Raw genomic sequence first — 12,025 nt, 5'->3', positions numbered from 1 at the left:
CAACCACAACATATTATTAATGACTTCTGGGATTGATCAACACTTTGGTGATCAATGGGGGGTCCTACAATTTAACATTTATCACTTACCTAGTGGACAGGTGATATTTGTGATAACTTCTGGACAACCCCTTATTAATAGGCTCAGAGAGGTGGAAAAATAAATCAGTATGAAATATGAACATTGTGGCTGGATGTTGATTCCAGAAGACGAAGGAGATCCAACAGGTGAGTATTGATTTTTTTAAATGTTTTTCAGACGCCCGCAGTCCATTAATAAGGGGTTATCCAGTAGTGAATAACCACTTTAGGCAAAATTCCTTTGTAAATTGGATGAAAAAAGTAAAATACACAACAAGGATCAAATGTGTAGGGTTTCTTTTTGTACACTTTTGTTTGCTGGGCTCAACAGTTTTGAAAAAAAGTCTGTGGCTAAATGGAGTCCCAACATGTTCCAAATGTATCACCAATAGGCGCAATATTTGGCATAAAATACCGGTGACAATTTGTGGCTATGATGAGGTTTCTCCAGAGAAGGAAACGCCGGATGTGTCAAATTTATAGTGTCACGTACGCCATTATGATATACTTTGATTATTTGTCACCGATTGTGTAAATGGAAGCTAATATCAAAGAATGACGTATTTATTTAAATCAGATTTTTTTTTGTTACATGTATATTTAATCACATATGTAGCAATGTTTTTTTACTTTCATTTAAAAAAACAAAATGACTAGTGATTGATAACACCTCTATATACAGCTGATAAGACAAGATCAACCAATAACAATAGGTGATGTCACAGCTCACCTCCTCCTCCTGTACAATGACTGATAACACCTCTATATACAGTAGATAACACAGGATCCACCATTCACAATAGCAGATGTAACAGCTCACCTCCTCCTCCTGTATAATGACTGATAACACCTCTATATACAGTAGATAACACAAGATCCACCATTCACAATAGGTGATGTCACAGCTCACCTCCTCCTGTATAATGACTGATAACACCTCTATATACAGTAGATAACACAAGATCCACCATTCACAATGGTTGATATCACAGCTCTCCTCCTCCTCCTGTACAATGAATGATAACACCTCTATATACAGTAGTCAGCACAGGATCCACCATTCACAATAGGTGATGTAACAGCTCACCTCCTCCTCCTGTACAATGACTGATTACACCTCTATATACAGTAGATAACACAGGATCCACCATTCACAATAGGTAATATCACAGCTCACCTCCTTCTCCTGTACAATGACTGATAACACCTCCATATACAGTAGGTAACATAGGATCTACCATTCACAATAGGTGATGTCACAGCTCACCTCCTCCTCCAGTACAATGACTGATAACATCTCTATATACAGTAGATAACACAGGATCCAACATTCACAATAGGGGATGTCACAACTCACCTCCTCCTCCTGTACAATGACGGATAACACCTCTATATACAGTAGATAACACAGGATCCACCATTCACAATAGGTGATATCACAGCTCACCTCCTCCTCCAGTACAATGACTGATAACATCTCTATATACAGTAGATAACACAGGATCCACCATTCACAATAGGTGATATCACAGCTCACCTCCCCCTCCTGTATAATGACTGATAACACCTCTATATACAGTAGATAACACAGGATCCATCATTCACAATAGGGGATGTCACAGCTCACCTTCGCCTCCTGTGCAATGAGTGATAACACCTCTATATACAGTAGATAACACAGGATCCATCATTCACAGTAGATGATATCACAGCTCACCTCCTGTACAATGACTGATAACACCTCTATATGCAAAAGATAACACAAGATCCACCATTTGCAGTGTCACAGCTCACCTCTTCTTCCATTGCACACGCTCATTAGATGCTTTAATACAAAACATAGGGTCAGATTCTGCTCATTGCTGCTAATGTTCATGTGTATTTCCTGAAACAACAGGAAGTTAGAGTCTTAAAAACCCCAGTGGCCAGAGTGAAAATTGCAGGATTTGTAATAAAAAATGTTCAATACAGATTGTGTGATATGGAAAAAAAATATAGTCTTTTTCTGATGACACATTCCCTTTAAACTTCTAATTTTCTGGGTACATTTTAACAAGAGGCATTGGCTTGGTGGACTCGGACCACCCATGCTCCGCTGTGATACGATCAGGTGTTGTCTGGGGGTCTCGAGACTCCGGCCCCCTCTTCCCATATTGGAGGAGGTGGTGACAGTAAACTTTTCAGTACTGATGGGACTTTGGTGCTGTCGTATGTTTCACACTGGAATTTTCTGTTCTGTCCCGGAAGATGTTCCTCTTTGTAGAAAACCAAAGAGATTAAAGATTCTTTACAAAATCGGCAAAAAAAAAAAAAAAAGCCATAATTACGTTTAGCTCTGGACTGAGTCTCGCACCCGCCTGATCTCGCAGGACCGCAATCATTTTGGCAGAGATTGAGTTTTTGGTAATGAAGTTCCCCGGAAGCGTGGCGCGTAGAGGCGAGCTCGGAGATCTCTCTCCAGGAGCCAACATTACACATAACCTTTCCTTCAACTCGCTTTCATCTGCAGCAATTGCTGAAAACACTTAACTGGGGAAATCTCTGGACTGAGAAATTGATTCTGACAGCACAGAGACCGGAGCATCGTAGGGAGGTGTAGAGGGAGGGGAGCCGAAAGTTCACAGGCGAGAAACTCGGGGGGACGTTATCTTCATAGGCTGGCAACGAGACATTAACGAGATGGAGAACGTGATCTACATGGTAAATGTCAGATCTGACGGAGGCGAGCGCCCGCCATCACAGTCATATGGGCCTGACCGGACACGGTGCATCACAGTCATATGGGCCTGACCGGACACGGTGCATCACAGTCATCTGGGCCTGACCGGACACGGTGCATCACAGTCATATGGACCTGACCGGACACGGTGCATCACAGTTATGGACCTGACCGGACACGGTGCATCACAGTCATCTGGACCTGACCGGACACGGTGCATCACAGTCATATGGACCTGACCGGACATGGTGCATCACAGTCATATGGGCCTGACCGGACATGGTGCATCACAGTCATCTGGGCCTGACCGGACACGGTGCATCACAGTCATATGGGCCTGACCGGACATGGTGCATCACAGTCATATGGACCTGACCGGACACGGTGCATCACAGTCATCTGGGCCTGACCGGACACAGTGCATCACAGTCATATGGGCCTGACCGGACACGGTGCATCACAGTCATATGGGCCTGACCGGACATGGTGCATCACAGTCATATGGACCTGACCGGACACGGTCCATCACAGTCATATGGGCCTGACCGGACATGGTGCATCACAGTCATATGGACCTGACCGGACACGGTGCATCACAGTCATCTGGGCCTGACCGGACACAGTGCATCACAGTCATATGGACCTGACCGGACACGGTGCATCACAGTCATCTGGGCCTGACCGGACACGGTGCATCACAGTCATATGGACCTGACCGGACACGGTGCATCACAGTCATCTGGACCTGACCGGACACGGTGCATCACAGTCATATGGACCTGACCGGACACGGTCCATCACAGTCATATGGGCCTGACCGGACACGGTGCATCACAGTCATATGGACCTGACCGGACACGGTGCATCACAGTCATATGGGCCTGACCGGACACGGTGCATCACAGTCATATGGACCTGACCGGACACGGTGCATCACAGTCATATGGGCCTGACCGGACACGGTGCATCACAGTCATATGGACCTGACCGGACACGGTGCATCACAGTCATCTGGGCCTGACCGGACACGGTGCATCACAGTCATATGGACCTGACCGGACACGGTGCATCACAGTCATATGGACCTGACCGGACATGGTGCATCACAGTCATATGGACCTGACCGGACATGGTGCATCACAGTCTTATGGACCTGACCGGACATGGTGCATCACAGTCATATGGGCCTGACCGGACACGGTGCATCACAGTCATCTGGACCTGACCGGACACGGTGCATCACAGTCATATGGACCTGACCGGACACGGTGCATCACAGTCATCTGGGCCTGACCGGACACGGTCCATCACAGTCATATGGGCCTGACCGGACACGGTGCTGGGGCCGTCAGAAATCAGGCGTCCAAATAATGGTCTATCTCAAGTGCCAACATTTACCTGTGACCTAGGGCTTGTCTTGTGGAAGGGTCTTACAGGGAAACAAAACTTGTGTTTATCATATAGTACAGTGACTGCTTAGTAGAGATGATTGGTGGGGGTCCGGGGCCAGAGAAGACCCTTGCTTCCATCGATTGGCGCAGTCTCAAAACCTTGGAGATAAATCAGTAGAAAGATGGATAAGAAATAGGTAGATAACATAAAGGAAGGAAGGGAGAGAGAGGAAAGGAGGAAAGAAGAAAGAGAGGGGAGGGAGGGAAGAAAGAAAGCAAAGAAGGTAGGAAACAAGGAAAAAAAGAAAGGAAGGAATGAAGAGGGAAGGAGACAGAAGGAAGTGAGGGAATGAAGAAAGAAAGGAAGCAAGCGAGGGAAGAGAGAGATGGAAGGAGGGAAGACAGGAAGCAAAGGAGGGAAGGAACAAGGAAGGAAGGAATGGAGAGAGGAGGAAGTGAGGGAATGAAGAAAGAAAGGAAGCAAGGGAGGGAAAGTATGGAGAGAGGGAAGAAAGGGAGAGGGAGGAAGGAAGGAGAGAGGGAAGAAAGGAAGCAAAGGAGGTAGGAAACAAGGAAGAAAGGAAAAGAAAGAATGGAAGGGAAAGAGGATGAAGTGAGGGAATGAAGAAAGAAAGGCAGCAAGTGAGGAAAGAGAGAGAGATGGAGGGAAGAAAGGAAGCAAAGGAGGGAAGGAACAAGGAATGGAGAGGAGGAAGTGGAGGAATGAAGAAACGGAAGCAATGGAGGGAAAGTATGGAGAGAGGGAAGAAAGTGAGAGAGGGAGGAAGGAAGCAAATAGGGAAAAGGAAGCAAGGAAGGGGAGGAAAGGAGAGAGGGACGGAAGCGAACAAGTAAGAAAGGTATGGAAGGGAGGGAGAGAGAGAGAACTGAGGGAAGGAATAAAGAAAGGAAGAAAAGTCAGGGAAGGAGACAAGGAAGAAAGAGAACAAGGAGGAAATGGACGGAGGAAAGGAAGGAAGGGAGAGAGTGAAGGAACTAAGGGAGAGAAGGGGAAGGAAGGGAATAAATAAGAAAGGGAAATAAATGATGGTAGTACTCCAAAAAGGTAAAGTGTGAAAACTAATAATGCACATATTGTCTAAGGGAAAACCCTCTCCTTGTGGAGAGTTCCATGCCAAGTGTAATGAGACTTATAGGCCATGCAATGCTCCTTAATTTAAATGTGCAAATAGCCTCTTCAGAAAGTAAGAGGACTTGAACACTAGCGCCACCTATTGGAAGTGGCAATTCTAAAACTCAAAATTGACCCTTTAACGAACCTTGCCAAATGACGCAAGATAAAAAGTTAAACCAGACACTGAGTTTGCAGAGCCCTGTTTTGGGGTGTTCACCCTTCATCACTGCAAAGCAGGTGTTCTGACCAGGCTGGGTGAGAGGCCTCTGACAGGAAGTCTAAGGGGAAAACGTTCTCCTTGTGGACCATGATAAGGCAATAAGTGGCACTACAGTTCTAGTTCTCCTCTCTGAAAATAATATTTGCCAGAGGAGCACTGCATGGCCAATAAGTCTCCTTACGCTGGCTTGGCATATCCTCATGTACACACACAGGACAGCTTATTCTGAAATGTTACAATTTAACAGTATTTTTCACTTTACCTTTTTTTCTTGCAGTGCCGTTAAGTGTCATCGCACATCCTCCTCGCTGCCGCCATGGCAAAACTAGAGTCAAGAACCGTCCTGAGCGACGCAACCTACCAGAGCCAGGAGTCCTACCACTCGTTCGCCAGCCGGTCTTCTGACTCCCCCTCCCAGGGCACTATGGGCAGTGTGGGCAGCGGAGTCGCCAATGATCAAGAGTTTGCAATGAAGAGCGTGGGCACCAGGACTCAGAACAGCCTCAAGCAGAACGACAGCTTCAGAAACGGATACTCGAACCGCTACTCGGGGGAAGAGAAGAGCTACAAGACGGAGAAAAACTCCATGTACATCAATGAGCAACGCAAGAGCGAAAAGGTGAAAATATCAGATAATGTCCGAGAAATGGGGGGCGTGCTCCTGACTGCTTCTCTTCAGACACAGCGACACTCCGGACAATAGGCTGTGCCTGGTATTACAGCACATACTCCTTCACTAGAATGCTGCAATGCCAGACACAGCCAGCAGAGGACAGCGGCGCTGCATCTGACTAAAATTGTGAGTGCAGCTCTGGAGTATAATACAGGATGTAACTCAGGATCAGTAATGTATGTACACAGTGACTGCACCAGCAGAACAGTGAGTGCAGCTCTGGGGTATAATACTGGAGGTAACTCAGGATCAGTAATGTAATGTATGTACACAGTGACTGCACCAGCAGAATAGTGAGTGCAGCTCTGGAGTATAATAACGGATGTAACTCAGGATCAGTAATGTAATGCATGTACACAGTGACTGCTCTAGCAGAATAGTGAGTGCAGCTCTGGAGTATAATACAGGATGTAACTCAGGATCAGTAATGTAATGTATGTACACAGTGACTGCTCCAGCAGAATAGTGAGTGCAGCTCTGGGGTATAATACAGGATGTAACTCAGGATCAGTAATGTAATCTATGTACACAGTGACTGCTCCAGCAGAATAGTGAGTGCAGCTCTGGGTTATAATACAGGATGTAACTCAGGATCAGTAATGTAATGTATGTACATAGTGACTGCACCAGCAGAATAGTGAGTGCAGCTCTGGAGTATAATACAGGAGGTAACTCAGGATCAGTAATGTATGTACACAGTACCTGCAGCAGCAGAATAGTGAGTGCAGCTCTGGAGTATAATACAGGATGTAACTCAGGATCAGTAATGTAATGTATGTACACAGAGACTGCACCAGCAGAATAGTGAGTGCAGCTCTGGGGTATAATACAGGATGTAACTCAGGATCAGTAATGTATGTACACAGTACCTGCACAAGCAGAATAGTGAGTGCAGCTCTGGAGTATAATACAGGATGTAACTCCGGATCAGTAATGTAATGTATGTACACAGTGACTGCACCAGCAGAATAGTGAGTGCAGCTCTGGGGTATAATACAGGATGTAACTCAGGATCGGTAATGTATGTACACAGTGACTGAACCAGCAGAATAGCGAGTGCAGCTCTGGAGTATAATACAGGAGGTAACTCAGGATCAGTAATGTAATGTATGTACACAGTGACTGCACCACCAGAATAGTGAGTGCAGCTCTGCGGTATAATACTGGAGGTAACTCAGGATCAGTAATGTAATGTATGTACACAGTGACTGCACCAGCAGAATAGTGAGTGCAACTCTGGAGTATAATACAGGATGTAACTCAGGATCAGTAATATAATGTATGTACACAGTGACTGCACCAGCAGAATAGTGAGTGCAGCTCTGGGATATAATACAGGATGTAACTCAGGATCATTAATGTAATGTATGTACACTGACAGCACCAGCAGAATAGTGAGTGCAGCTCTGGGGTATACTACAGGATGTAACTCAGGATCAGTAATGTAATGTATGTACACAGTGACTGCACCAGGAGAATAGTGAGTGCAGCTCTGGGGTATACTACAGGATGTAACTCAGGATCAGTAATGTAATGTATGTACACAGTGACTGCACCAGAAGAATAGTGAGTGCAGCTCTGGGGTATAATACAGGATGTAACTCAGGATCAGTAATGTAATGTATGTACACTGACAGCACCAGCAGAATAGTGAGTGCAGCTCTGGAGTATAATACAGGATGTAACTCAGGATCAGTAATGTAATGTATGTACACAGTGACTGCACCAGCAGAATAGTGAGTGCAGCTCTGGGGTATAATACAGGATGTAACTCAGGATCAGTAATGTAATGTATGTACACAGTGACTGCACCAGCAGAATAGTGAGTGCAGCTCTGGAGTATAATACAGGATGTAACTCAGGGTCAGTACAGGGTCAGTAATGTACCATAGGCCGTCAGCATATGATCGTTGGAGTATCCAGGTCTTGAAGTCTCCGCTCTGATGTGTTTCTCATGTAGCTCAGCCCTACAAGTCTCTGTACTTGGGTGAATAATGAAGAGACTTTTTAGTGGGTTCTAAAAATAATTTCAGGAAAATTTAGAGAACTGTTTGATACCTATTGATAAATTTTAAGGTAAATGTTTGTTTCTTTCCATTCTTGCAGAGCAATGAGCCTTTGGTGAGACCCTCTGCCTTTAAGCCGGTGGTTCCCAAGAATTTCCATTCCATGCAAAACTTATGTCCACCTTTGAACAATGGTGTCACCGAGAACCGAAAGGGCTCCAGTCATGGGAACAGCAACAGCGCAGCTACCCTGAAAAGCAGTTTGGAGAAGACCAGCCACAACAGGTCTTCCAGCCAGGTGGGAGGTCTATCGGACTCTGGCCGTAATTCACTGACCAGCCTACCAACGTATGGGACTGGTTACAGCCAGCATGTTGGCCCGATGAGTGCGTCAACAAGCCATATAAATCGCATCGGGACTACCTACGTAGAAAAGAATATAGTGGGATACAATGGAATTTCTACCTCAGACAGTGGCCGATCTTCCAGCAAAAGCACCTCTTCTTTTAGCAGACTCAACCATCTCAACGAGGCCTTGCCTTTCCATTCACCCTCGAGCGACGACATCATCCAAGACCTAGAGGATCGTCTCTGGGAAAAGGAGCAAGAGGTGATCCAGATGAAGAGGAGCCTGGACAAGAGTGAAGCTGCCATTTTTCAAGTCTTTGAAGAGAAGCAGAAAATCTGGGAACGGGAAATGGAAGACCTGAGACAGAATTATGCCAACAAGCTTCAGCAAGTGTCCAAGAAAGCACAGCGCGCCCAGCAGGCGTTACAGCTTCAGATATTCAAGCTGCAGCAAGAAAAGAAGAAGTTTCAGGATGACGTTGGACAGTTGCTGCAGGAAAGGGAGGAACTGGAGAAGAAGTGCATGGTCTTCAAGAAAGAGCAGTCCGAGTTCCTCCCGAAGATTGAGGAAACCAAGTGGGAGGTAAGATGATATCAGCAGAAGGCTTCATTCCTTCTTGTATTGATGTCTTTTCACAGCTTTATCCTATCTGGATATAATAAACATAAAAATCCACTTCCCCCCCGGCACAAGAAAATAAATCCGCTTTACAGTGACCATATGATCTTCTTTGTCCAGTCCGAATAAAGCAGTTCTCTCTTCCCCTCTCCCAGCAAGAAGTCACAGCGCCATGTTATGATCTTGTCAGCAGATTGATTACTTTTAACTGATCAGCTTCCTAGTAACTATGTTTATCTCCAAAGCCGAGTTAAAAGGGTTGTCTAAGACTCGTATGTCAGTTCCTTGGAGGTCCGACTGCCAGCACCCCCACCTATCAAGTGTTTGCAGCTATACAACAGTGTCAAGGCTGGTCTTAGACAGGGTGGGGCACTGGGCAAAAGTTTAAAGTGAGGCCCCAAATGAAATATTTTGGTTGTAGTTACATGCGCTGAGTTCAGGACGCTAAACAAGTGCGATCAACAATATCAAAGTCGTTCGACGTCTGTTTCCCAGCCTCTTTACACCGGCTAAGGAACAATGATGGGCACACGACAAACCCAAATAGATCAATCTGTCCCCATACAATATCATGTTATCAGCAGCCTATCTGCAATTTTCACCGGCTGATGTGCTGCTGAGAACAATGATTTCTGATCCGGCATAAACAGTCCAATCACTCGATGAATAGGCAGCATTTTGCTCATTTAGTATAATGCACCCCATAGTCCTTCAAATAGTATAATGCACCCTATAGTCCTCCACATAGTATAATACACCACATAGTCCTCCATATAGTATAATACATTCCACATAGACCTCCATATAGTTTAATACACTGCCTATAGTCCTCAATATAGTATAATGAACATCCCATAGTCCTCCATACAGAATAATTCATCCCATAGACCTCTATATAGTATAATGTGCCCCATAGTCCTCCATGCAGTATATTGCACACCCTATAGTCCTCCATATAGTATAATGTGCCCCATAGTCCTCCATATAATATAATGCACTCCCCATAGACCTCCATAAAGTATATTGCACACCCCATAGTCCTCCATATAGGAGGATAATACACTCCCCATAGTCATTTATATAGTATAATGCACTCCTCATAGTCCTCAATATAGTACAATACAATTCCCATAGTCCTCAACAGTATAATGCATCCCATAGCCCATGTTATATAATGCATCCTCCATAGTGTTTCATATAATACAATGTACTCCCCATAGTATAATGCATCCCATAGTCCTCCATATAGTATAATGCACTCCCAATAGTCCTCGATAGAGTATAATCCAGAATATAATGCATCCCCATATGGTACAGAGTATTATGTACTCCCCATAGTCTTTGATAGAGTATAATGCAGCCCCCAAAGAGTATAACGCAGCCCCTATAGAGTATAATGCACCCCCTATAGTCCTTCATATAGTACAATGCACTCCCCATAGTATAATGAACCCCATAGTCCTCTATATAGTATAATGCACTCCCAATAGTCCTCGATAGAGTATAATGCAGCCCCCATATAGTACACCCCATATTACTCCAGTATTGTGGCCACCACATACTCATTGATATAAAAATAAATAAATACAGTACTCTACTCTCCTTGTTCTTCCACTCAGGGCCAAATGCCAGAAGGGCCTGTCTGGTCGTGCGCTGCCTTGACTGCTACATTGCTAACAGAATCGGTGTTCTCAAGACATCCATACTGTAAAGAGTTGTGATGGAGCAGAAAGTTGCTGAGTCCTTTATTTACCGCAGCAGGCCACTGGTATCATTAGAAACCTTGGTCTTGTAGTACATCTTGCTTTCCTCCATCTAGGGTAATATTAGTCATATATCCCCAGCTGGTGCTTGGAAACGGGGACAACATGGGCCTGTGTGATTGCAAATAGCAGGACTGAATTTCAGTCCCAGTCCGTACCTGCTTCCGCTGCTCTGGTCTCTGCAGCACGTCTACTCGTCAGCTTCACTGCTCGGCACAGCGTGGCATGCAATGAAGTGACATCATCACACCCTCTCCACAGAAGCATCTATGGTGCTGATACAGTTGAATGTGTGATGCTGGGAGGTAGCGGCGCTGGAACCGGGCCCCCCTGCCTCTTGGGCCCCATAATGGCCACTGTCTGGTCAGCTCCTTGAAGAGAGTAGCTGAGCTGCTGTACCAAAGCGCAACCACTACACGGTATATAGTGCTGTGTACACGGTCTGCATCCAGCACCAAAGTAGCCAACAGCTGACCGGTGAGGGTGGTAGATGCCAGGTGACTCCTGCCAACCTGATATCCAACAGATTTGTAGAGTGTTTTTTGGCAATTTATTTAGCCTGAGAACAAAAGGATCAGGCATGTCGAAATCCCACAACCTAATCCTTTACTTTAACAACTGCAATTAGCAGAAAAGTCAGGACTTCACCCCATAAGCAATAGATGATTGGCCAGTCTGGCAAAAGCTGGATTTCCAGCTGACACTGATGTAGATTATCTTCTTCACTGACACCTTCGATGGGATTTGCAGTTACAGTCTGCAACCATTCATGTGACAAAAAGGCACGCCGCTGTGGGTGTGATTGACAGGTAGTAGGTACGTGAGCTGTATATGACATCGCTGATAAACATTCGCTCAGATGATGGCCTGTGACCTTCATTCCCTGGGAGGCACATTTGGATGCTGTTGCAGTTCATGATTTTACAGCTATGTGCATGTGATAAAGTCCAGCCATACCCTTCTTTTCTACTCTATAGTCCTTGTTTTATCCCAGAAAATGAATAAAACTTACCTGTTATTTCAGGTGTCTCCATTTTTCATTTTTTTCTGAGCTGGTGGATGGAGACTAGC

The 12,025-nt window shown here is 45.3% G+C and overlaps 1 protein-coding gene across 2 annotated transcripts in view; it reads left to right on the top strand.

Moving 5' to 3' along the window:
• LZTS3 (leucine zipper tumor suppressor family member 3) overlaps positions 1–12,025 on the top strand; it is a 109,738-nt gene that overhangs the window by 95,562 nt on the left and 2,151 nt on the right. For both annotated transcript variants that reach the window (XM_077280302.1, XM_077280303.1), the window contains exons 2-3: positions 5,823–6,164; positions 8,325–9,155. In XM_077280302.1, the coding sequence (XP_077136417.1) occupies positions 5,862–6,164; positions 8,325–9,155 (1,134 nt within the window). In that variant the 5' untranslated portion in view covers positions 5,823–5,861. The remainder of the gene's footprint in view (positions 1–5,822; positions 6,165–8,324; positions 9,156–12,025) is intronic.

The sequence above is a fragment of the Ranitomeya variabilis genome, chromosome 1 (genome assembly GCF_051348905.1).
Source record: "Ranitomeya variabilis isolate aRanVar5 chromosome 1, aRanVar5.hap1, whole genome shotgun sequence".
Lineage (NCBI taxonomy): Eukaryota > Metazoa > Chordata > Amphibia > Anura > Dendrobatidae > Ranitomeya > Ranitomeya variabilis.
This window is presented reverse-complemented; position numbering and strand designations above follow the sequence as displayed.